This window comes from Phyllostomus hastatus, unplaced genomic scaffold, assembly GCF_019186645.2.
Source record: "Phyllostomus hastatus isolate PE091 unplaced genomic scaffold, TTU_PhHast_1.1 phas_scaffold_345, whole genome shotgun sequence".
Classification (NCBI taxonomy): Eukaryota; Metazoa; Chordata; class Mammalia; order Chiroptera; family Phyllostomidae; genus Phyllostomus; species Phyllostomus hastatus.
In genome coordinates, this window is record NW_025334024.1 from 17,420,396 (window position 1) to 17,448,180 (window position 27,785).

The 27,785-nt window shown below is 40.3% G+C and overlaps 1 protein-coding gene across 1 annotated transcript in view; it reads right to left on the reverse strand.

Moving 5' to 3' along the window:
- CTCF (CCCTC-binding factor) overlaps window positions 1-27,785 on the reverse strand; it is a 43,354-nt gene that overhangs the window by 2,449 nt on the left and 13,120 nt on the right. The window contains exons 3-11 of the mRNA XM_045818644.1: window positions 15,767-16,556; window positions 15,298-15,468; window positions 12,226-12,359; window positions 10,184-10,304; window positions 9,453-9,602; window positions 5,163-5,323; window positions 4,473-4,655; window positions 3,797-3,932; window positions 252-413 (exon numbers count right to left, since the gene is read on the reverse strand). Coding sequence (XP_045674600.1) covers window positions 252-413; window positions 3,797-3,932; window positions 4,473-4,655; window positions 5,163-5,323; window positions 9,453-9,602; window positions 10,184-10,304; window positions 12,226-12,359; window positions 15,298-15,468; window positions 15,767-16,547 — 1,999 coding nt within the window. The 5' untranslated portion in view covers window positions 16,548-16,556. The remainder of the gene's footprint in view (window positions 1-251; window positions 414-3,796; window positions 3,933-4,472; window positions 4,656-5,162; window positions 5,324-9,452; window positions 9,603-10,183; window positions 10,305-12,225; window positions 12,360-15,297; window positions 15,469-15,766; window positions 16,557-27,785) is intronic.

A 27,785-nucleotide genomic window follows, 5' to 3' on the forward strand; every position in this document is an offset into this window, starting at 1 on the left:
ACCCTCCCACGTTAACAGGGCTCATAGTGTAGAACGTGAGTTCCCTTCTATGCTGACCTTTTATTCATAGAAATGGAACAGGCTTCAGCTGTTCCCCAGGAAAAAAGGAGGGAGGGGGAAAAAAAAAAGCTTCCTAAGAGTCTGTTCCTGGTATGACCTTAAATTGTTCTCATGGCTTAGTTCCCATCTTCCCCGAGAACAAGGACCTGACAGGATGCCAGCCAGTTACTGAGCTGAGACAAAGAACTTACGCTGGGTTTGTTTGGGTTGGTTGGTTCTGCCGGGGGGGCGTCCTCTCCGCTTCTTGGTGGGTGGTGGGGCTGGGGTCACAGGCTGAGGCTCTGGCTCGGGTTCAATTTCCACAGCAGGCTCCTCTTCATCCTCATTGTCATCCAGGTCTGGCTCAGCATTTTCTTCTCATGAAATCAGGGAGAACAGGTGGTAAAAGAAAAAAATAACACAAATAATCATACACTCTGTGAAGTTTAGTTATGTGTTTATTTTCACTGTTAAAAGCCTATTTTAAAATGCTTTTGCTGAAATTTTTGCTATCAGTTATAACAAAGTAAACTGGTATTATGGCAGAATTAATAAGCAAATGAACTTGACTATAGTTAATATTTTACGTGGATTGGATATTTTTTTCTTTAAGCTTTGGACATCAGAATATTGAGTTTCAAAGTCTTAAAGGAAACTCCACTGCACACCAGTTATATAATGAAACCACAAATAGTGTTTAAGTTGAAAATAAAACAAATATAGCTTCTACTATACAAGGATGAAGCAGGAAATGAAGGCTGAGATGGACCCCTGAAGACGTGGCCCTGCTTGTCTGAGGGGGTAGAAGGGGGTGTATACGTGTGCATACACGTGCGCATGCGTGTAAACAAGACAGAGGTTCCTGATGCACGGTGAGGTCCTGTTTACTAGGAGGATTATTGATGGGCTTTTTTTAAGGCCAAGTTTTTGGACTTAATTTAATTCCCATCTTAATTTAAGTACCAGATCCAAAGGGTCATTCTTAACTCCCTTACTTTGTCCCTAGTGCCATAATCACATAAAAGGAGAGGAACTATTGTAAAAAGAGTATCAATGAGGCCTGATAATATGACTTGAGCCCCAGGTCTCTTACTAGGAATGAGACCTAAGACAATGACCACACTGGACCTCAGTTTCCTTGTGTGATTTCTAAAGCTCTCAACCTATTTGGTAGTAATTTGAGGATCAAAAGGGTTAAGATAATACATGTAATCATGCTTTGTAACTTACACTCTATCACACAAACACAGCTCTACTGACACCATACACCACAGTTTAAAATGTCTCCATTATTCCATTTAGGCTGTACTCTTTAATAAGATGTATTACTCTCATTTTATAAAAAAAGTGAGAAGGTAAGTGATCTGTAAGACTCAGCTAAGCCATGGCAGGTGGAAACCAAACCTCTGACCTCGATGTGGGGCTGCTCTGCTGCCCACCCCTGCAGCCAGCCAACGAGCCCCGCCCCCCACCCCTCCCTGCTGCCGGACAAGGTGCACCCTGCCTGCCCTCCTCCAAGAAGCACAGGCACATTCTCCTTCTCTGGAAATCAAATGTTTATTCAATTTAAAAATCTGTGGTTAAATGCCTGATCTTCAGGACAAACTGGACCACTTATGTGACTGAAACCCTAAATGAAAATGTGGGGAACATACTAGAATGTGGCAATGTGTCAAGAACTTCCCTACTGAACTTATTCAAACCCCCTATTGCCTAAGTTGGCAGAATGCCTAGAAAACCAAATGAATTCGGTCAGAATTGGGGGGGCGGGGTGCATAAAATAAGTTAATAGGGTCAAAGGCTAATTGGCTTGGACAAATTTTGGCAAAAAGCCTTGAGAACAGCAGTAGACTCTGCTGGTCAATCTCTGCAGACAGCCCACAGGCGGACCTTCTGGGAGGGCACGAATATGCCTGCTTGGCCTTTGTACGTAGTGGGATGAAAAGCCCAGACGTGAGAGGCTAGGACTAGGTATGAGGCCCAGAACCAAACTGTGCTCTACAAACTAGCAGTGTAGAAGACAAAAGGAGGAATTGTGGAAATGCACTAGGAACTCTTCAGCTAAGAAATGCCTCTGGTGAAGTACCCCTAGGGACTGACCCACAGGAATGAACAGGCCAGTACCATGGGAAAGAGGGGACGTCTGTGGCAGCATGAAGCTCTGCAACTAGCCACTGCAGGGACCCTCGAGCTCAAGGTTCTCTGTGGGTCTCTGGTGATATCTGGAGCCTTTTGACCTTCCTGGGCACCTCCCAACAGTCCACACATTTTCTTAGCCAAACAAAGGCATCCCCAAAGCATAGATTCTTAGTAGAGAGTGGTGGTGCGTGCTTTGTAAGAATTAAGCACACTGACATTTTAAAGGAGGTATTCAGCTACAACTTAAAGCAGGGGTGTCAAACTCATTTTCACCAGGGGCCACATCAGCCCAGCGGTTGCCTTCAAAAGGCCAAATGTAATTTTAGGACTGTATAAATGTAACTACTCCTTAACTAGGGTCAAGGAGCTTGGCGCTGCTGACGGGTAGAAACAAGGTGCCAGGCCAGATAAAACAAGGTTGAGGGCCTGAATAGGCCCTCAGGCCTTGTGTTTGCCACCTGTACCTTAACTGACTGAAGATACTGCTTAAAATACACTTTGCACTAAAAAGGGCAGCAAAAGTAATGCTTACTGAATAACTGTTGTCCCAGAAAAAGCTAACGTTCTGAGTAGAAAAGTTTTGCTAAAATAAACACAAATTAAAGGGACCTTCTTACAGATCTAAATATTAAAAAATGAGCAAATTTTACAATAAAACAATAAAGTGACTGAGTTCTTTAATGCATTCAATTTTCAAAAATCTCATTCCTTTCCCATTATTCCGATTAACAAGCAACATGGAAGACTGAATGACGAATCCTTGGAAATACACTAGGCACCATCTGTAATCTCTCCAGGCTGGTGGTGCTTCTGGGGAAGTGCATTTCCCAAAATGAAACCCCTCTACATTCTTTTTCATCAAAAGCTTGTATTTGTGGTTACAGCTGTGCCTTCTCCACCGGGTGCCAGTAGCCCAAGTACCACGTTATAGAATCCAACACTCTGGAACTAGTTTGTATCCTCAGATGTGACTCCTACATTACCAATACCCTTACCGACACTTTTGTTCTCTCCCCCTCTTTATGAATCTAACACCTCAAAGCATACCTTCTGCCTGGATTTCATTAGAAAGGCAAAATACCTCAAAGAGCATCAATGGTAGGAAAACAGGCCAAGTTTTAAATCATAAGTGGAGATTAAGAAAGAAAGAAATGCTGACCTTCCTGAATTTAATCAACACATCTCAAGGCCAGGCTGACAGACGCAGTCAAACCAGAAGTTGGCTGAGATGCTTATGCAACCCTCTTCATGTCCATTAGATTCCTTGCTCACATCTAGACCAGCTTCCTAAACGTAAACGTTATGAACATAGAAAAGAAACTCTGCTGGCCTTAAAATACCACTAATCTGAGTAAACTGAGTAAAGGTATTAATTTTGTTTTGGCTTTAAATGAATATAACATAAAATATCATTAAGCAATTTCTCGAATGCCGTGAGGAGAAAAGAAGGAAAAATGGCCCGAAGAACAAACAAACCGCTGCTGCACACACCCCTGTCAGGAAGACCAGAGGTTTACGGGGAGAGCGACCGGCCCGCGTCTCCATCCCGGCGCGTCCGCACACACGCCAGACACCAAAACCTGCCGTGCGCACTGGAACCGAGAAACAAGTCACTTACCACTGTCGGAGGAGTCTTCTTTTTTAGAGCGCATCTTTCTTTTTCTTCCTCGTTTACTCTTCTTCGTTTCTCCTCCATTTTCTCCTTCTACACCATCTGGACCGGCACAATTATCAGCATGTCTTGCCATGGTATTCTAACAAAAGGAACAAACCCTCTTTCTCATTACTAAAAAAGTAAAGATCAGCATTAGAAATTCTCTTTAGTTTAATAAAATAAAAAAAAGAGCGCATTAAGTCTGAATGTCTGCTAAAGCATGTCCTAAACATGCTCTCCTCATTCAGGGGAAACTGCCTCCATTTGGAGGGGGAGAGAGGAGGTGGGGAGAGAAAGAAGAGGCTCTCAGAAGACGAGGCTGGGTCCCTCGAGCAGAGGGCTCAGCAGCCTGCAGGCTGGAGGTGCGGGGGGCGGTCAGGGCAGGTTCCCCGTCCTGTGCAGACCTGACTAACTTGGTCCCAAAGGAAGATCCAGGACAGACTTACCAGGGAGGTCCCCATCAACAAAAGGGTTCACACATGGATACCACACCTTGATGTGGGGATGACTGGCCCTTCCCAAAGGATAGAGAATCTCTATGTTCATTACCTTGGTGGGAAGAACTGCCTTGCTTTGCAGTGGAAGACCCAGAACACGCTATTAGGAACCGTGACAGAGGACGTACAGCTGTGACTCTTACCCGGCGTGTGAATGTCTTCCCACACTTAGAACAGACAAAGGCTGCAGGGACAAAGTTGGGGTCATGATAGCGTTTGAAATGCATGTCAAGGAGCTGTTTCTGGCGGAAGGTCTTGTCGCAGTGGCTGCAGGCGTAAGGCTTCTCCCCAGTGTGGGTGCGCTTATGCATGATCATGTGCCTCTCCTGAAAGACAGCGCGGTGGGGGAGAGGCTGCAGAGACTGTCACAGGGCTGCCACCCCCACCCGCCAGCAACCACTTGTGTGCATGTGGCCAACAGGCTTTTCTCTCCCAAGACCTAGGCCCACTGGGAGGACAAACTGATCTTCACTGGGGTGCAATAATGCTCTCACAAATCCCAGGTAGCTCCGTTCACTTCTGGACTGATCCTCTAGACCATTCCCAAGCATCAGGCTCCAAGACCGGGTTCTTCCGTTCTTTGAAGCCCTGCACTCAATTCCCATAGTTCCAGGGAAGAAGTCAGTAGTCTGCCTGAAGTGGGAGTACAGTGGCAGGCTATGACTGAATAAAACATCAGCTGCAGACCAAGATACGATCTGGTGATATTCCTCATAAATCACCGTTGGAAAATAGTACCCTTAAAAATAGCCACCAAACAAGGTATGTGAGAACCTGCTGATGAAACCTGATACCCATGAGCCATCTATTGCTTTCTAACTATGAGTCTCTACCTGTCTGCAAGCGTAATCACACTGGTCACACTTAAAGCGCTTCTCATTCTTGTGTGACTTCTGATGCTGGATGAGGGCATAGCGTTCATGAAACACAGCATCACAGTATCTGCATTTCTTGCCTTGCTCAATATAGGAATGCTGCTTTCGCAAGTGGACACCTGAAAGCAAAATATAAAGCCGAGTCTAACTTGCGAAAACACAAATAAGCATTTCAACAAGTTCATAATACATTTTTTTCTGCTTCTTAAAATAATTACTCTGACTGCTACACAGAGAGTGAATTAAAAGGAGAAGTGACAACAGATGTGAGGAGACCAGTTAAGACACAAACAAAACAGGTAAGAGGAGATGGTGGCTTAGAAAAGGGTAACGGCACAGGGTATGGACGGGGGAGAACTGACGAGAGATCTGGGAAGCTCAATCAGCAGGACTCAGTGAGAGAATATACAGTGTGGAAGAGGAACCTGGGTGTCAGGGACAAGGACCTGGTTTCTGGCTTAGAAAAGTAAGTAGACAGTGGGGCCATTTACAGAAACAAGGAACAAGGAAGGTTATCAGCCGGGACGGGGGAGAATGGGGGAAAAGGTACAGGGAATAAGCAGCATGAATGGTAGGGACAAAATAGACAGGAGGAGGTTAAGAGTAGTGTGGGAAATGGAGAAGCCAAAGAACTTATATGTACGATCCATGACCATGAACTAAGGTGGGGGAATGCTGGTGGGAGGCAGGGTGCAGGGCAGAGGGGAATAGAGAGAAGAAAAATGGGATAATTGTAATAGCATAATCAGTAACATATATAAAAAAAGAACAGTGGAAGAGAGCTGAAGCCCAAGCTGTGTGTGTTTGGCGGAAGAGGTATGGGCAAGGTTTATTTATTATTATTTTTTTAAATAAAAAATAAACTTTATTTACTTTTAGAGAAAGGGAGGGAGAAAGAGAAGGAGAGAAACATCAATGTGTGGTTGCCTCTCACACACCTCCAACTGGGGGAACCTGGCCCGCAACCCAGGCATGTGCTCTGACTGGGAATTGAACTGGCAACACTTTGGTTTGCAGGTCTGTGCTTAATCCACTGAGCTACACCAGCCAGAGCTATTTATATTTTTAGAGAAAGGGGAGGAGGGAAAAACAGTGAGGGACACATCAATGTGAGAAAAAAACATTGATTAGTTGCCTCTCACACACCCCCAACTGAGGGACCTGGCCTGCAACCCAGGCATGTGCCCTGACCAGGAACTGAAATGGTGACCTTTCAGTTTGCAGAATGATGCCCAACCCACTGAGCAACACTAGTCAGAGCTCAAGGGAATTTTAAGGATTTAGTTTTGGACATGTTGAATTTTGAATGCCGACGATATCAAAGTAGGGATAGGGACGGAGTTGCTAGAATTTGAGCAAGACCATCGGAACCGATGAAATCACTAGGCAAAAAAAGTAAAAAATGAAAAAGAGTATGGATCATGATTTTTGTTTTTTGTTTAAGGTGTCCACCATCCCTTTTTAAAAACATTTATTTATTTTTAGAGAGAAAGGAAGGAAGGGAGAGAAATATCAGTTGGTGGCCTCTTGCACATGCCCCCACTGGGAATGGAACCAGTGACTCTTAGCTTCGTGGGATGATGCCCAACTGAGCCACACTGGTCAGGCCATGGGTCATGTTTTAAGAAACCTAATGATTAAAGTGGGTGAGACGAAAAAGCGTTAAAGTAAGAGAAGGCTAAGAAGAAACAGTTAAAGAAAATAAGAAAGCCAACAGGGTATGGTGCCACAGAGGCCAAGGGAAAAAAGTGTTTCGAGGATGAGGGCAAAAACAAACAAGAAAGGAGGAGGACACAGTCCACTACAAAGAACGATGCTAAGAGATCAAGGGAGATGGAAAGTGCAAGGTTCCCTATATTCTGCAATATGGGGTCATCAGTGACCTTAGCAGAATCACTGTTACAGAGTGATGGGCGGTACAAGCCGGATGGGAGGGGAACTAGGAGCTGAGGGAGAGGATGTGAGGGATGTAACTCTTCATGAGGGTTGGCTAGGTAGGAGGTAAGAGTTAAACCCAGAGTGCTGACCCGGTGTGCCTTAGTTGGTTGAGAGTCCTCCCGAGAAGTGAAAGGTCTCTGGTTTGATTCCCGGTCCGGGCACATGCCTGGGGTGCACACAAGCCTGGTTGCGAGCTAGTCCCCAGCTGGGGCGTGTGTGAGAGGCAACCAACAGTTGATTCTCTCACACTGATGTTTCTTTCCCTCTCTTTCTCCCTCCCTTCCCCTCTCCGTAAAAATAAATAAGTAAAATATTTTTTAAAAAGACAGGAGAGACGTAAGAATGCTTAGAGTTCAGGGGAAAGACAAAGGGGTGAAAATGTGAGGAAGGCAGAGCGGCAATACTGATGGTGTAAAGCAAGGGGGGTCAAACTCATTTTCACCAGGGGTCACATTAGCCTTGTGGTTCCCTCCAAAGGGCCGAATGTAATTTTAGGACTGTATATATAAATGCAACTACTCCTTAACAGTTAAGCGAGAGCTTGGCATTGCCACAGAGTAGAAACAAGGTGCCAGGCTGGATAAAACAAGGTGGAGGGCCAGATTCGACCCGGGCAGGCCTTGTGTTTGCCACCTGTGGTATAAAAGCTGCCAAGGAGACAGGAGAGTGGGATCAAGACAAACACAAAGGGACGGGCCACAGCCAAGAAGAATGACACCAACTCTCTAGTAGCAGATGGGAAAAAAGAGGATGAATACAGATGCAGGTAGGTTTGATAACAGGGAACCTGGAGTTTCAATGTGTTGTTTTAATTTTCTTGTTAAGTAGGAAAAGAGGTAATTTATTGAGACAAGGGAGACAGAGAGAAAAGGGGAGGAAGATCAGAGATTTAAAGCAAGGAAGAGTGATTTACCTAACTGTCATGGTGCCTCCCACACAGCAGGCACTTGAACATTTGTGGAATGAATCAGTGAACAAACTTGCCAAGGAAAATGGAGACACTCCTGAGAAAAATAAATAGTTGGGACTGTCCAGGAGCAGGAAGGGCTGCATTTGGGATCATAAATTTATGGTGCTACCACTCTGATCCATCAAGGTTATACAGCAAACTTAAAGAAGGCCAACTCTGGGGAATGGAAATGAGGTAAGGGAAGGGATGATTCACTTTCTATAACACTAAGTATTTGGAGGTGAATCTTGACTCTAGTAAGTCTGTCTCCAAAGCCCATGCTTTCCTATGTCACAAAGAATGAATTTTATGTGCCACACAGTAGAGTGAAATCAAGTCAAAGAAGAACACGGATTTCTTTGGGATTGGTTTTGAGAGAGAAACTTGAATAATCTAGACAGTAGCCTAATAGCTCACACAGGCTGCCAGGGGATATATTAGAATTTCATTTTTATTTGGCAAGAACCGTAAAACTTTCATTTATTAGAGGACAGCGCCTTTAAATCTATGTTCCTAATGTGACCCGAGTACTTATACATCCCCCCACCTGGTTGTGAGAAATGACTGGAGAGAACGCAAACCCAGCTTTGCTACTTGTAAGCTGTGTTGTCTTTTGGTTCAAGACACCTGTCTGAGCCTCAGGTCCGTCACCTATGAAACCAGAATATACGCCCTGATGGCTTCATATGGTTGTTGCAAAGATCCAAAGAGTAAAAGTAAAACTACTACTATTTGACAGCTCCTAGGCAATTTGTAAAGTACAGTAATTTACCCAAATGTAAAAATGTTTTTAAGAATTATTTTCAAGGACAGAAAACATACTAGGGCAATATTTTTAAAAATTTTCCTTTAAATAAGAAAAACAAAGGGAGAAATCCAAGTGACCATATCTTTAACTATTAGTACTAAAATTTCTACAGCTAAACTCTGCTTCTATATAAATTCTAGCTTAATGTAGTAATCAGTTACCAATAAAACAGTGCAATTACCTAGACAAAGTACAAATGTTCTGAAAAATCTGAAGTGGACTGACCTTAGTTTGAATCATACTATGTCACTTGCCTATTTGGGGACTTTAACATTCTGGCTACTAATTAAAGGTATACTCTGTTTCCTCTCATTACAGCTCCCATTAATTTACAGATGAGCTACATTCAGGAAAGAATCTTGTGGCCTGACTGTAGTAAGAGAAAAAAAGAGATAGAAAAAATAGCAGCTAAGCAATGGCTTTTATTAAGTGGCAGGCCATTCACACACACAAACTTATACAACTCCAAAAGAAAATGTTATTTATGATCTTCATACTTTTATAAATCTTTTAAAATATTTTTTTCTCATTTGCCACTGGTTAATGTACTTACCCAAATCACTTTTTCGGGCTATGACAGTGTCACAGTGGGGACAGTGAAATTTGGCCACATTTTCGGTGTGCTTCTGTAAAATGTGCATCTTCATGGTACCACTTTGGGTAAATCGAGCATGACAAATATAACATTCATAAGGTTTTTCCCCTTAAAAGGAAGTATAGAATGGATAAATTAGATTAAATGACTTAAATACTACCCCTAACTGGAGGGTAATTCAGGTGGCAGACATGCAAAGCCACAGAAGATCCACAGGTCTTAGGAAGGCCAAGGCTCAGGCCCACTGCCTGGCTCATGCCTGTCTTCAGAAACAGACAAGTCCTAAACTGCCGCCGCCACCACTGCTCTGCTCAACTTCGCCACAGAGTCATGTATGTTAGAGAGTAGTTCCTGCAGCAATGCTTGCCTCTGAGGGGGAGCAGATGGGACTACAGGAGGACGACCTACAAGTAGGATTTTCTTTAAAGAAAAGACAGTCCTTAGGAAAACTGAACGTGCTGGATTATGCAGTCTACTCAGACTTCTACAGTAAAAACTTTCTGTTCTCCAAAGTATATTCAGAACAATGAATTCACAAGATATGCTGGAGAAATCCTCATGAATTCCATACTTTCATGCCAGCTTCCATTCAGATAAGCAACGGGGGCATGTGCTGGTTCACACGGTGCCATGAGACCCACTGAAAAGCAATTAATTCACTGACACAACAAGGAAGGGAGCAGTCCTACCTGAATGGGTTCGCATGTGCCTTTTCAGCTTGTATGTGTCCCTGCTGGCGTAACTGCACAAGCTGCACTGGAACGGACGCTCTCCAGTATGAGAGCGAATGTGGCGTTTTAATTTGCTGACCTGAAGCACAAAAGCAACCAAACCTCTTACACTACAGTTAACAAAGACTGTAATGTGAGTGCTGTGGGTGAGGCACAAAAGCTTAGCTTCTGGGCACTCAAGTTCAGAGCATAGAAAAAGTCTAAAACATAGTATTTCTTCCTCATTCTTTGTAATTTTTGTTCTCAAATCCGTATCATAACCAAAAAAAGGGGGGGTAAATAAACAGGGACACACAAGTCAAAACTGGTCATTATTAACTTTTAAGCTGGATGATAAGGACATGGGGGTGTGTTATACTATTCAATCTACTTTTATATGTTTGAATTTTCCACAATAATTTTAAAATAACCTGCGCTTATTTATGGATCAATTTTCTTTCAAATGTTGAATCCGAATTATTGAGCATATGTTTTGACTCCCTCCAGCCCCTCTTCCTGTCATCAGCACTTCCCAGACCGGCCACGCTCCAGGAGCCTCTCAATTACCTTCCTCACTACTGACTATCCTTTTTGGTTTCTGTGGGTACATTTCCAACAAAACAGTGAGTTTCAAACTGATTCTAAAAAGTGCTTTGAACACACTCACTACTCTTTGATTTGAAAAAAATTTTAAAGTATTCCAAATTTCACAATAAAAATCCCCTTGCACTTATAAGTGCTACACAGCAAATTTTCACAAACTGTAAGTAGTTCAACAACGGTCCCAACAGCATTACTGAATAATTCACTACTTACCACACATTAAATTCTTACATGCACAAGACTCTATTCTGTCCGAACAAGCTATCTGTTTATTTCTGCTCCAATATCACACTGTCTTCATTTATTGTGTGGTTTTGTAACACAACCCCCTCATTTCTTTTTTCAAAATGTTCTTATTCATATTGACTCTGCAGTTGAAATGTGGAATCAACTTGTGTTGTCTCTTTAACAGTGTCTTTCGGAAAAATTAAGTTTTAAGTTTTTTTTCATACAGGTATCAGATGTTTTTGTTCTTCAGTTTCATCATCATATTGCTGTTAGAATTTGAACCTGTTCCCTACTATTGATAGTATAAGCTAAGTCACTGATTTCTGTGTATTTAACCTTGTATCTGGTCACCCAAATGAACTTGTACTACTCTAGGTTTTTAGCTAATACTCTTGAATTTTCTTTGTAAGCAAGAATGTCTGAAACAAACGACAGTTTTGTTTTTTTCCATTTGTCATTTATTTCTTATTTTGTTCTCTTAGCTAAGATTCCCAATACAATGTTAAAATAACAGTAAGATGGACGTCGTTTCGAATTTTAATGGAACTACTTCCAATGTTTCAGAGTTAATTCGGATGGGTTTACTCTAGGTTTTGGGTATAGGTGCCTTATACTAAAAACATTTCCTTCTACTCTTCACTTGCTAGGACTTTTAGACAATAACTGAGTGCTGAGGATTAGTTTTTAAATAATCTATAGAAATTATCATATGGTTTTTCTTTAGTCTCTCAATGTTGTTGTACACATTAATGTTGAACTGTCCCTGCATTTTAGATATACTCTTTTTAGTAACCACTTATTTTTGAAATATATTATCAAATTCAAGTTTAAAAATAACTTCACTTAGAATTTTTGCTTTTTTGTGAGAATATGACAGTTATCTTTTTGGTAGTATTCTTATCCAGTTTTGTTGACAGGGTTGTCTCAAATAATAAAGGTGATAAATTCTTTCACTGTTTCTGTGAAGTATGGTAGAAGTTACCTGTGATGACGTGTAACTAGTGCTCTTTTTTAATGGGTAAATCTTTCACACTTACTACAGTTTCCTTTAGCGGTGGGGAAGGGGAGTGGGAATGTTTAATAATCTAGTAAGATTTCTATCTCATCTTAAATCAGTTTGGGGTAGCTTATATCCTCATATTGCAATCACGGTCTTCTTAAGAGGAATCAACAAAAAGCTTAACACTCACTTCTACACTGGCATAGTCGCACATGGAACACTTAAATGGCTTCTCATGGGTGTGTTTGTAACGACGATGCCGCACCAATTCTCCACTAGTCACAAAGGCCATGTCACAGTCTGGGCACTTGTGAGGACGTGTACCTAAGAGAAAGGAGGGTATAACAGGAAGACAAGATCAAGGGCACAGTTAGAGATAGAGCTCAACTGCTAGCAGCACAAGAATGAATCCTGGCTATTTCACCGACTCTGCACTAGCCTGAGAGCAGGTCCAAGAGCCACGAGAGGGACTGGCTGACTTTACTACCACACTAACTCCAGAATACCAGAAACATGTCAACTCCTGGTTTCTCATAATCACACACCTGGGCATGCCTTTAAAATACAAAATGCTTTTTATCCCTACTTTGTGAATATTCTGGGCAATACAAGTTAAAAGTTCATAGAAACACAACTTCTGTTTCAACCCTTGCTAAAAAATACAGAAAATCTTTTAAATCTCAATGTAGTACCCAATATAGGTCACCAAGTTAACAGATATTTGACTTCAGATCCTTTGCACATTAAGTCTACTGTATTATGATTAGACATAAGGGTCATTGGGCCATCCATATTCTTGGCAGATTTAAAAAAATTTTTTGTAATAATTTATCTGAGCCCAACAGAGGAGATACACCTAGAAGCAAGATCTCAACAGACTGAGAAAAAGTGCTTCAGGTTTTTTCTTCTTCTTCTTTTTTAAAGATTTTATTTATTTATTTTTAGAGAGGGAAGGGAGGGAGAAAGAGAGAGAGAGAAACATCAATGTGCGGTTACTGGGGGCCATAGCCTGCAACCCTGGCATGTGCCCTGACTGGGAATTGAACCTGCGATGCTTTGGTTCGCAGCCCGTGCTCAATCCACTGAGCTACGCCAGCCAGGATCAAGTTCTTTCTTAAAACAAAAACAAAAACAAATATAATGGCTTGTTTTCTAAATACATTTGTTTTGATAAAGAATTCTAGAGATTTATCGAAGGCTTTACAAAGTAGTATTGACTTTATGTGATTTAAATAGATCATGTTCAACACTTTCCAACATCTATGTCTAACATTCTATGACCTGCATGTCAATTCATGGAACATTTGAACACTTTATAAACTAATTATATATATACCCTCTACATTTCTTTTTCCATTCATTGAAATATCTTATTGTTTTTAATGTTCCATACTACTATGGCCAACCTCTTCGAGCTACTTTATATTCTGAATACTGCATTGGAAACATCGTGCTCAGGTAATAATGACAATACGGAAATAGAGCCGACAGAAGAACAGAATGCTGTTTTCCCAGACTATCGTTCAGAAACTAGGGATCATCCTTAATTGTGAGCTGAAGGTAAAGCGGTGATAGCAAGTTAATCCTAACCACCAAAACCAAAGGCAGGCTACCTCTGAGAACGGAATCAGGAAGAGTTACAATGTAATGAATGCAGGGAGGTAGCCATTACAGAAATGATTCTCCCGGAGACTGAGAGAACCATGGAGAGGGAATTGTGATGATCATAACTGAGAAATTCCAAGGTACGTTCATTTGCTCAACTTGCTCCTTTAGTAGCACTGAGGATGCAGGAGTGAAAGATAGAGTTTTGTCTACGAAAAATGTATAGTCTGGTGGTACAGATAGGTAAGTAAAATAGTTAATAGGATGAGAAAAGCAGCATCCATTTCTCTCATGGCAAGGTAACCTGAAAAGCAAGAATCTCCAGTGTTTACCTAGTACTCTCTAGAGGAGAGAAAGAGGCCTGCCTCTGGTAGACATAAACATGGCAATTAAGGAAGAAGTGTACACTGCCGTGGGACAGAGATTTTCATCAGGTCGCACCATGTGCCCACGTATGTCTCTCTGCTCAAGATCCAGGCTCACCAAGTCACACTTCAATTGCTAAGCATTTTGACATAGGGCATCTCCTAGAATGCAATACAACTGCATCTAAAACATGAAAAGGTGTATTCTCACCATAACCGATCTTCTGATATAAACCTGACCCCTTAATGTTAGTATGAATGAGTCCTGCCAAATCAGCTCTGAGTAACAGGACAGACTGAACTTCTTATTTTCAAAGCTGAAGACTAGACCATGACACAGTGTCCTCTCTCATCTTGGGAAGTCCTACCATGAGGCCAGCTGCTTTTATCTAGTCATATGCTGCCTTTACAGTGTCTTCAAACTACCAAACAAAACATATAAAGTATCTGAGCAGAAACTACGGAGATGGTGAAAAGTGACTAAGTCACATTAGCCAAAAATATACAAATACACAGCCCACTGCTTACAGGCCAATGCCCACTTATTCATGCTCATTATCACAGAAAATGAGGTGGAGCACCGGAACAGAGGAAAGCTATTCTGCATAAAGAACTGGGTGAAAGAAGTCTCATTATTAGCACTTAAGAGTCAAGTGCCAACCATGAAAATGCAAAGAGCCGGGAAGAGAGCCTAAAGAGATCCAGTGCATGGTCCCACCACTTTAGTGCCTTTGAAACCTGACCACAGTCAAGGTGAAGCTAATATGAGAATATGGAAGTATGTATGGAGTGTGAATGAACAAATGTTTGAATTGCTAGAATGATGCCTTAAACTTTCCATTCTAAGATTATGAATTACTTATCTTCCTTGAGGCAAAACAACCAGAAACCATGGTTTTTACAAAGATAGGATTTCACTTCTATTTCTAATGTTCTTCACCATAGTGCCTGGTAATTTCTGCCTAGGAATTTTGGGGGTCATTTTTTGTCAATCATTGTCAAAACCTTGGCAATACAATGGTGATGTCTTCAGGAAATATGACAGGTTAACTACCACAGATAATCTTTTTCTGGATCATCATCCTTACGTAATTTGGATGATTTCCCACTAAATTTTCTTTACATTTGTTTATAAATAAGTCCAGTTGCTTACAAGATATCATAGCATAAATAGGGTACCATAAGAATGAACAAAAATCTTTTAACTTCCTACTGGAACCAGCTTGGATGATAATTAAAACCCAAGTTTTAACCTTTGCTATGCTGTAGTCCCCAACATTCTTATCCAGCACCTGTGTGTGTGTTAAGGTGATTCCTCAGGAGGGTGACTGTCCTGAATGCCCTGCCACAGAGATGGCACTTGTGTGGTCTCTCATCAGTGTGACTTTTCATGTGACGATCCAAATTTGAACGCCGCGGACACGTGTAACTGCAAAGCTCACACTGGAATGTCTTCTTTACACCTATATGCAAAAAAAACCCACTTACTTGTTGTCAGGTTAAAAAGTGTTATGTCTAATCCCAATCTTAAATTTCTACAAATATCATAATCATCTCATGCCACTAACAGATTTACTTCTTTCTCTTCAGGACTTAGTACTCAATCTGGAAAAACTTCTTTTAGAGTGGCTAAAAAGACTAGCACTAACATCATAATCTTAAAAACAAATCCATTTAGTATAAAATAACCTGCACATGCACTGTGTTATGTACTTTATTCCAAATTGGTTTTACAAGAATATAATGAAAAAACAACTTTACCTTTCTTCTTAATTTTTGTTGGTTTTGGAGGCTTCATGTTACCAACCACTTTCTCCGCATTAACCTCGGACAGCAGACCCTCCTGTTGCTCTTCCTCAAAGTCGTAGACAGACACATCCACATCTTTGCCCTCCTCCGTGTAGCGGAGTTTGCTCTTTTTGGTTTTCTTTGTTTTTTTGGCTGGTGGCTGATAGTCTGGGTCTTTTTGCCAACTAGGATCCTCCTGCGGTGGAAGCTCCCCTTGCTCTAGTGTCTCCACCTCTCCATTGGCCCCCACTTTGACCACCTGAAACCCTTCGGGCAAAGGTAAGGTGTGACATATCATGGGTTCACTTTCTGTAAGGCCCTCTTTAGATACTTCATTCTCATAAGCCCCCTGGAGTTCATCTACTGAAGTGGTAGCAACAGGTACAGTCACGGGAACAGGTACTTCAACAAGCTGAAGCTCTCCTATGTTTATGGGCTGTTCTTCCATATTTACAACCTGCAATGTTATGATCTGGGTATCATCTACAGCAGCCTCTGCTTCTGGGGCAACTGTACCCTCCATTACTTCAGTCTTCATCTGAAGAAGGGTAGGATCCAGCTGTTCCATCATTACCATCTGCACACCGCTGTTGACATCCTGGACCACCTCACCCCCATCCGTCTGGTTCTGGGGTAGGTGGCAAGCGTCCTCTTCCTGGCCCCCTTCCCGGCGCCTCTGGTAAGTCTTTCTCTCCTTTCCTTTAATGAAAGTTTCAGATTCCTCCACAATGGCTTCAACCGCCTCACCTTCCATTTCCCCTTCCTTTATTAAGGGAGAACACAGATTGTTATTTAAAAATAAAGTTTGTGTAAATGAAAATATATATAATACATGTTAAAACAAAGACCCCTGAGGAATGAATTAAGCATCAATGGATATTAATAGTACAAAAACATACAACACACATTATGTGCCTCCTGACTACTTATGAAGCAGTCCTATCAAACAAAGCAAAAAAACTCAGAAACTAATACAGCCTCCAGATCCAACTACCAATTACTAGGAAGTTGTTGACAGAGAATATTAAATTACACTACAGGGATGAAATCAGTGAAACCCAGACTAAAGAAAACTGTGCAGGATTAACTATCCAGTTTCTTCTGCAAATAAGCCACCAGGTGAAAAAACAGGAAGGACAGAGGGAGGATCTGCAGATCAGTGGTGCTCAAACTGGGATGTCTTTGCCTCCAGGGGATATTTGGCAAGACCTGGAGACATTTTTCGGTTGTCACTACTGGGGTGGGTGTGCTACTAGCATCCAGTGGGCAGAGGCCCAAGCTATTACTAAACATCTTGCTATATGCACAGGTCAGTCCGAAACCGTGATATAGACAAGAGACTGAAAAGATGTAGCACTCAATCACAGCGTATGGTCTTCTTTGGATCCTGAATTAAACCAATAAATGGTTAAAAAAATATAACATCAGACAATTAAATTCAACTATGTACATTTTATCTTAAAGAATTAATAAAACCAGTTTAAATCTTATATATTTCATGTAACTATTTATGAAAAGCTGACAGAGGGCCTTCTTGCTGTTAGCTAAATTTTACCTTAGAAAACGTGCTGTCATTGTGTTTTTTCACCCTTTTGGGGGTAAGCCAAAATCAGAACTGGACACAGACGCCAATGACCGTGCTTGTAGCTACCACCAGTACCACCTCCTGTGTCACATCAATAAATATTCATGTACCTCTCTCCTCTATGATATGAAGAGTTCTTTGAGGACAGGGAGCATGTATAATAATAAGTTTTTACTCTTTAGCACCATGCCTAGACTAGTAAGTACTTGATAAATGCAAACTGAATATACAGTAAAAAACAGGAAAAAAACCCCAGCCAATTCATAGCTTTGGCTCTTGAGTCTTGTGAGTACTCATAGTACCTAAGATTAAAATGGGTCTGAACAATCATCTAAATGATAGCAATAATAAGACTTAAAACCTGCAAGTATATATAAGACTAACTCAAAATTAAAATTTAAAGTGTTTTGTGACCTAGCTGGTGTGGCTCAGTGGACTGAGCGCTGGCCTGCGAACCAAAAGGTTGCTGATTCGATTCCAAGTCAGGGCACACGCCTGGGTTGTGGGCTAAGTCCCCAGTTAGGGGCATGTGAGAGGCAACTTATCGATGTATCTATTGCATGCAGATGTTTTTCTCCTTCCCTCTCTCTTTCCCTCCCTCTCTCTAAAAATAAATAAATAAAATCTTTAAAAATAATGTGTTTTGCATTCTTGCCCTAGTCTGAAACAAAGCTTTTGCTACTTTTGTTAGAAGTGCATTCCTTTAATTCTCTGCTATGGCACCTTAACACTGTACCCATGCTAAGAGTCAGAAGGCTCTTAAGCCAGGACCACTTGCAAGATTCTACATTCTCAGAGTTACTGTCTAACATAAGGGACAGAACAGGTACGATGGTTCTAGGTAAAATTAGGTAGTTTTAGAGAACCCTATCTAATTTGGTGTAAGAGGCAGAATGGTGTGTATATGTTGCAGGGGAGGGGGTTGTACCCTTACACAGAATAAATATATGAGGGAATTGGTTATAAGAAAGAGTAACAGTTGGCTTAAAGCATGGGACCAAGGAAAGAATAGAAAGAGACAAGAGAAAGATGTGTTGGTTATAGCCATCCTTTGAATGGTCCTGCTTGACAAAATACAAAGACCATATGATTGATATAGGTGGCATTGGGAACCACAGTGTTTCCTGGGCAGGGAAAGTTAAGGATTTACTCTGTTGCTTGACTTCTACAACAAAGTGTATCCCTTTACTGGCAATAGGGAGAGATGTATGGCTTTCAAGGCCCCTCATTATCTAACTCCAGATAACCCATTCAGATTTATGACTTGTTGCTCTTTAGCCATTACTTTTCTCTGAATGTGTCTGCTGATACAATGATCACACTAATTTGTACATTAACTTTTTCTCAAAATTATCCATTTCCCTAGCTAGCTCATGAAATCTCTTTGAGGGCAAAGGACAAGCTTGAAGCAACGTACATACATTTTTTTTTTTAATAGATTCAACAAACCCCATTATCTGCATAGAACAAAACCACGGCTGATGGAAAACGTCATGGGTTGCTGGCTATCAGTCTGATTTGTTTTGCCATTACCTACTTTCATTAGTCCCCTGCTCTCAACAATGAAGAAAAAAGTACTACAATGCTCAATGCAAAGACCTCTTACTAGCTATCCATGTATCTATTCCATTAGAAGCCAGTACAAGTATAACAAAATGTTACTGCAGAAGGTAAGCATCAAAGGACATTTGTAGAGTGCTTTATAACTGGCCTATCAATTAAAAATGTTTGAACATCAATGTACTAGTGTCCTTATTCCAAGATCTCATTTATATTTCTAATCATAAAGACTACTTTGAGTATGATCCTAACTATAATTTCTTTTATATAATCAATATTATTCAGATAGATTATTCCTAATTATTCCTGAGTTAGGAATACTCTACAGTAGACATATAATGGAATGTAAGGGCAAAAGTGAGACCTGAAATGTGAGTCACATGTGTAATTTTCTAGTAGTTATATCAGGAAAAGTAAAAAGAAACAGGTAAAATTAATTTTAGTAATCTATTTTACTTAATCCAGTATGTCCCAAATGTGATCACTTCAAGATGTAACTAACATATGCCCTAGCTGGCTGGAATGCTGTCCCATATACCATTAGGTTACGGGTTCAATTCCTGGTCAGGGTACATACAGAGGCAATTGGTTGACGTTTCCCTCTCACATCGGTGTCTGTCTGTGTGTCTGTCTCTCTCCCTCCCACTCGCTCTAAAAATCAATAAACATATCCTGAGGTGAGGATTAAAAAAATGTAACCAATGTAAAAAAAATCAGAGATATTTTATATATATTTTCATAATAAAACTTTGAAATCTGGTATATACTGTATACTTACAGTACACCTCATTTTGAATTAGTCACACTGTAGGTTCTCAACAGCCACATGTGGCTAAGGGCTATACTGTACTGGACAGCACTTTATACCTTTGTTGCTCAAAGTATGGTCTGACAGCCAGCAGCAATGGCATAACCTTGGAACTTGTGCTGTTTTTTTTTTAAGCTCTCACCCAAGGACATATTCATTGATTTTATTTAAGTTTTTTTAAAGAGTTATCTTATTTATTTACTTTTACAGAGAGGGGAAGGCAGGGAGAAAGAGAGGGAAAGAAACATCAATGTGTGAGAGATCTGGTTGCCTCTCACACACCACCCACTGGGGACCTGACCCGCAACCCAGGCATGTGCCCTGACCAGGAATCGAACCAACAACCTCTTGGTTTACAGGCCAGAGTTCAATCTACTGAGCCAAACCAGCCTGGGTGCTCACTGATTTTAGAGAGAGGGAACTGAGGGAGAGGGGGAGAGAAACATCTATTGGTTGCCTCTCACATGCACCAAACTCAAAAGCTAGGTATGTGCCTTGATGGGGAATCTAATCCAGGACCTTTCAGTTTATGGGACAATGCTCCAAGCAACTGAGCCACACAGGCCGGGGCATAGCCTTGGAACTTGTGAGAAACACAAAACTTTAGGCCCTACCCTTGACCCATAGAGACAGAATTTGCAATTTAATAAATCACCAAGTAGTTTCATATATTCGAGTTTAAGAAGTACTATTTTATACCATTACTCTTTACACATTAAGAAAAAAAATTTTTCCCCAGACCATGGAAGTCTCAAAATTAGGACCCCAGAAAAGATGGTAACTCCAAATGTTGGATTTAGGGAACAGAGAACAAGCCCCATTCACCTTGACAACACTCTTGAGAAAAATAACAAAGGACAAAAGAAAAGAAATTCACAAGCTGTAAATGCTAATGCTGGCTCTGCCAGAAAATCACTACATAATCCTAGGCTATTTAGATATCCTCTGTAATAAAACTGGTGGAGGGAAAACATTTAATCTCTGAGCTCTGTGGGGTTTTGTAGCATACAATAATTTGAAGAACACAGAAAAACCCATCTTGTCCATCTTGAGAACTTAAAATGTTAGAAATTGCTTTTAAATAACCAAATCCAACTGAAAAGAGGTCATGGAATTATAAACCAGGTAGAAAAAGAATTGGTACAAAGGAGTACAAGTTGAAACCAATTGTGTTGCCAGGGAGTTGAGCTGACAAGAGTATTAGGTCCATGAACCTCTCGGCATCTCCTCAGGGTCTTAAAGCAGTAGCTTCTATTTTGACAGAAAAATTAGGTACAAAGTAGCAAGCCACTAGCCTCTGGCAGACACTGCCTAGAAATCTCAGTGAATCCCCTCAAGCAGTGGATCACTTTACCTAACTTCCTCCAGAAGGGAGTCTCTCCTTTGAATCAATAACTAACCTAATAGGCTGGACGGACCAGGTCTGACTTGACCCACTCCCTGGGGACTGGGATCTCCTAGCTGTGTCACCCCACCCCCACCCCTGTCGGCAATTCTGACCCATCTCCTCCCTTCCTTTAAGGACTCAGCTCTGCTCACTGAAGGGGGAGGGGAGAGAAGGTTGTGTGCACATGATACTTTTTCTTAGAGTTTCTGCCACTCTCCTTGGAGTTAGCCATGCTTTTTAGGTTTTGTAAAATCTTTTTGTGGATCCACACCATTAAAAGGGGGGTTATATTAATACTGGGACAAAACACTTTTTCAGATTATCAAAGTATGTTAGCTTATTTATAGAAATCTGAAAAATGAAGCACATAAAAGATTTAAAAGTTGTTCATAATTTCTAAACCTAGAGATAATCACCTAGTACTTGTTTTTTCCTGTTATGGTTATGTGTTTTTTACATAGATATTACATTATAAATATAGTTTGTATACTTTTGTATATGGCTCCACTCTATTTTAAGAACCTGTCCTTACTAAACAGTAAAAAGGACTTCAATCCTCCTTAGTCCTCTGTGGTCCTCCTGCTTGGTCCACAAGCACCACTCTCCAAGAACCACACCAGTCAATTCAAAGGCCTTCCCCTCATCCTCAACCTCAGTTTCTCTGATGCCTAACAGTATGAAACTGATACTCCTCCTCCATCAGCCTCTTTACTACTCCCTTGGCTCCTGCCTTTCCTAGGTCTCTTCCCTTGACTCGGAGAACTCTTTCCTCTGAGTACATCAAGGCTCTGTTCCAACCAAGAAAGAGCCTGGCAAAGCAGTTAGTTCTCTGAGCTACAATATCACACATAAAAATGGGGCTCTGAAAACCAGATACTTCTTGTATTCTCTATCACCTTGGTGAAAAAGTAAAGCTCAGAAACATTAAACAACAACAACAACAACAACAAAAACATTCAAATCAACTTCTAGGTGGAAGGTAGGAAGGAGGAGGTTCCCTAAGATGGAGGTAGGGTGATCCTGGCACCTGGGGTGAGGGGGCGGGAAGAAATGAAAATGGGCACCTGAATGCTTCACTGGAGGATGCAGAGGTCTAGGCCCAAACACAAAAGGTCCTAAGGTCTGCCCTTGTTCCTACGCCACTAGTTTGGCCTTCGTACTTGGGGAGCCTGCTAGATCAGTCCTCCCCATCTTGCCTCAGCCTCTTTGTCAGCTCTATGTTGCTAAAACTCCCCTTAACTCCACCTGACAATTTAGCTTCTGCCACCTTTGTATTCCCTCCATGCTCAACCCCACAGTAGCTATCACCACTCCTTTATTTCTCTTCCACACTTTGGTTCACCAGTCTGGTTTCTATTTTTTAATACTCTATTGAATTCCACTGAAATCAGTAATGGCCCTTAACTGGTAAATCCAAAAGACTTTCCTGCCCTTATCTGACTTGACTTCTCCGTGCAATTAAGAATTCTAGTTTAGTCTCTATCTCAGAATTAAATGCCAAACCATCAGAAAACTGGGTATTCTTGGGTCACGCGATCTTATTCCCTACAGAACTGCTTTCACCAAGTTTTGTTTTGTTTTGGCATTATGCCCTTGGCTTACATTAAAGGGTATGTGGAAGAAATTTCATATGGAATCACATACTTTAAAAAGCTTTTCATTAAAGAATTTCCCCTTTCATTGTGACAGCTATGTAATAGGATCATGTTACTATTTTTTTTAGTTGACCACACATTGGCCAATTATTTTCTTCTCAAACTATGTGGTAATAACTTTATATATAACTTATTGCTTATATTTTCTATCATTTTCAGATTCTTTTTCAAATAAGATAGGCTATAAGTGAAATTGTATGAGTATACATATATTCAATAAAAAGAAAATGAAATATAGTGTTATGCTATTCTTAACAAATATATCAAAATAAAAATAATCTCAACTCAATATGTGCAGACACAGCTAAAGATTACAAAACTCTTCTAGGAAGCATAAAAGACCTCACTAAACAGGGACACTACTATCTACATCCATGATCAGAAAGGCCAAACACTGTAAAGATGTTAGTTCTATTTTTTATAGAAAGCAGTTTTCAAAGTCTGCTAGAAATAAACAAGATATTGAGGGTAACAATAAAATTTCTGAAAAACAAAGGCAACCTTCTCTTTCGAAGTGTTAATATATCATAAAGCCACAAGAATGAATAATATAGGGCTGTCACTATTACAGACAATTTAACCAGAAGATAAAACTAAGAAACAACCCCCTAGAATTATAAAAAGTTGTCATTTTAAATTAGTGGGGAAAAGGAGATTATCTCATAAAAGATGCCAGAAAAACTGGAAAATACTGTTGTACCTTTAATCCATCAAGATGTATCCTGCTGTGGTATGAGATAAAGAAACATTAACAACCAAACCAAACCAACCAACCAACCAACCAACCAACCAAACAAAGAAACAAACAAACAAAACCCCTAAAAAGATACAGGCGAACAGACTTCTGATCTCAAAATGGAAACAAACAAACAACAACAACAACAAAACCAAAAACCTTTGTGCTCAGGTGCACAGAAAATAGGAGAAACCACAGGAAATTGTTGAAATTTTGACCATCTTAAAGTTAAAGTTAAAAAAAAAAAAACCTTATAAAACATACTAAACAAAATTAAGAAAACAGTCATCAGCAACACAGTATTTGTAGCATACATGACAAAAGATTAAAAACCTTATTACATAAGTAATTTTAAATTTCATAAGGAAAAGATGAACACCAAAAGAGAACACTGGGCAAAAGAAACAAATAGATGACTCAAAGAAATACAAGTGGCAGATGAATGAACAAAACTGTATCTCAATACTAAAAAGAATACAAATTAAAATGAGGCAGCATTTTACCTCTGTTAAACTGCTAAGGCTCTTTTAAAGGATAATCCCCAATGTTGGTCATAGTGCAGTGAAATCAGTAAGGTAACTGGTGATCTGAATCAAGAATTTTTAAAACATTCAAACTGTGATCCATTATCTGCACTTCAGACCTTACACTCAGAAATAACCATAGATGAACACCAAGACTATAAGGACAATGTTAATCAAAGCAAATAATGATAACCTAAAAGTAAAATCATGGGGGAATAGTTAAACCTGATAAATGATAACACCCACAAGATGGAATACTACGCAGACATTAACAATCATTTTTAATGTAATAATACGAAGAAAAATTTTGTTCCATATTTAAAACACAAAGTACAGGTGGGGAGGGCTGGGTGGGTGGGCTGGGATGGGAATAGAAGATAGAAAATTGTACTTCAACAACAATTAAAATAAAATAAAAAAAGAAAAGAAACACAAAGAACAAACAAACAAAAAACAATGAAGGCAGTGAATACATGTTAGCTGAACAAATGTATGACATTTCAGTTTCCTAGAATTCTAATCACAAGCCTTAGGTAAATTTTCCCCACAAAAATGACTTTTCTGATAAACTACTAAATTTCTTAAGGAAAAAGGCAACAACCAGTTAACAGAACCTGGTAACTAACCAAACCCAGGGAAAAAAAGAAAATTAGAGCCCAAAACCAAACAAAACCCAAAAGACAACAGAATAGCTTCCCAGGCTGGTCTCCCTTACTCATCTATCCACCATATTGCTGCCAGACTAAATCTTCCTGAAACAACGTGTGATAGTTGAGACTTACTGAATCAACTCCAAACTCCTTGTCTTTGCCCCCAGACCTCTGTCCAATCTGTTCCTATCCTTTCCACCACCCGCCTTTGGGGTATCTTCCACACAAATGCCTACTACCTTGTCCCCCACTCTCCCAGCTCAAGTCAGTTCCTAAATCAGCAATTTTCAACTGTCGTGCCACAAGCACTTTTAAAGCATGCAACACCTGACCTATTTATTTAGTCAGGAGCACTGACCTCTTCCGCACTAGATTGTCAAATAAAATACCAAGAGCTAACACAACAGTAGCTTTCTGGTGTGAATGAATCAAAATTATACTTAAACTTAGTTTTTGGTGTGCTGCAGAATTTTAATAGTTTGTGTCATGAAATGAAAAAGGTTGAAAATCACTGCCCTCAAAGTCTCTTCAACCTTGACCAGTGCAGACTGACCTCGTTTGTTTTGTTTCCATTGTTAGTCAATTGCTCTGTCTGTGTCTTTTCCCTAAATAAAATTTTAGCTTAACGGTAAGGGCAGGCACTGTGACTTTTACTTCTGCATCAATGAATATAAAATAGTGTGAGGTGAGCAGCAGACAATGGATGTTGGTGCCACTGTCATATGCAACACGCACAAATGGTTCTTGAACATGACCAGAGCAGGAAGAACACGGAAAAACATTGTGTGCTAAGTAGAAACTTAACTATTAGAAACTTTTCCTTCCTTCCTTCCTTCCTTCCTTCCTTCCTTCCTTCCTTCCTTCCTTCCTTCCTTCCTTCCTTCCTTCCTCCCTCCCTCCCTCCCTCCCTCCCTCCCTCCTCCCTCTCTCCCTCCCTCCAACAGTAAATATTTATTTAGAAAATTCTCTGTCCATCAGCTGCTGAAGGACTGTACTCAGGTATTTTTCCCCCAGTAATTTTTTTGAAATTTAATCTTTATTGCATTTTTTTCCATTAAAGTTTACTTTCTTTATTGCTACATTTATTCATTTCTTAAACAAAAAAATATTAAGTCCTAACACAATTATAGGTTACATTTAAAAGAATCTTGCCATGTAAAAGTTAACTGTGAATACACTAATTTTTGAAGATGTTTCGACTTAGTAATTTATCACATTATATGGCTGTATAGCAAATGTGCCAGGTTATTTCCCAAAGGAAAACAACCTTTAATACTCATCACTGCAGAGATTAGTCATCTGGGGAGATTGGTTAATTATAAAGTACACATGTGCAAAGAACAATATATATGTATCGAGAAATAAGACAGTAGAGAAGGACAATTTCCAGGAGTCTGTTTTATAAATAAAACCACCACAGCATTTTGTTTAATATACTAGTAAAAACCCCAATCTATTTCTGAAGCACATCAGAAGACTGTCTATATTCCTGGCAAGAAACAGTACCCTTAATTCCCCATGAGCTTCCATAATCCAAAGCCATTCTGAAATGGTCTAACATGAAGATCATCTACCAATTTGCCTGGTTCATGCTGCTCAATATAAACCATCAAACATCATGAGAAGGAAGAGACGAAAAGAGATACCTTATAGCTTTATCTTTTTGAGATTTTTAAATTAAAAGAATGTTTTTACCCAGAAGACTGAAAAATTTAGTTCATTATAGACTGCAGGGAATGCTAAGTGCCATTATGACAAGAGGGGGAAAAAATTAAAGATAATCAGTTTCTCCTGAGAATGAAAGGAAAAGCTAAGTGACTTTTATTAGATGCAGGCACTAGTCAAAAAGAATAAAAATTATTCACCCTTCTGGAACAAAAATTAGGTTTAAAAAGTCAAATAAAGTAACCATTTTACTCTGCTATTCCTGAAAATATATACACCATCATCTTATTTGAGAGCTTAAAATACATCAAAGCAAAGTATCACAACCATTAATAGCCTTGAATTAGTACCAGGAAAGTTGCAGACTACAATGAAGAATGGGGTGGAGGTGGGTGGAGATGATGACTCAGTCTGAGAAGCAGAAAAATATTAGTGACCATTTACTCCAGGGTGATGGGAAATGGAAGCAGCCTTTATCTGAAGTAGCACTTACCTAGTCAGTAACATGTACACCTACCTCTCTTCCCTGTTCTGTGTCATTAACATTAAATAGTTGGGAGGATCGTTTTGTTTTTTTTTTAAAGATTTTATTTATTTATTTATTTTTGGAGAGAGGGGCAGGGAGGGAGAAAGAGAGGGAGAGAAACATCCATGTGTGTTTGCCTCTCGTGTGACCCCCACTGGGGACCTGGCCTGCAACCCAGGCATGTGCCCTGACTGGGAATTGAACCGGTGATCCTTTGTTTCACAGGCTAGAGCTCAATCCATTGAACCACACCAGCCAGGGCGGGAGGATCGTTTTTTGAGAATTATTAAAAGGGAAATAAAATATCTTCTAAGTTGAAAAAACTTAAAAGCATCCCAGTCTTGTTAACAATCCCTCTCCCCATTTGTTAATATTAAAGGTAGTCAGGCCCTGGCTGGTATGGCTCAGTGGACTGAGAGCCAGCCTGTGAGCCAAAAGGTCACTGGTTTGATTCCCAGGCAGGGCATGTGCCTGGGATGCAGGCTAGGTCCCCAGTTAGGAGCGTAAGAGAGGCAAGCAATAGATGTTTCTCTCCCTCTCTGTCTCCCTCCCTTCCCCTCTCTCTAAAAATAAATAAATCTTGTAAAAAAGGTAGTCAAAACAAAATAATTATTCTAACAGCTACTTGAAAAATATATTTAAGGAGCTTTGAATCTAGGAAATACTAATAAAATATTTGTAACGGTAACAGTGAAACTACCATGGAAGGAGGTGAAAGAGTTCTTTTGCTACAATGAATAAGAAATGTTAAATCAATAATTCTTTCACCAAAAAGTGCCTGATGCTAAGTACACAGAGATGAATTTCCTTTTAATTACTTGGGGGGGAAAAAGTCATAACTGCACAGGGCCCAGTTCTCAGGAAGCTCCTCATCTGGCAGGGAGACAGATAAAACA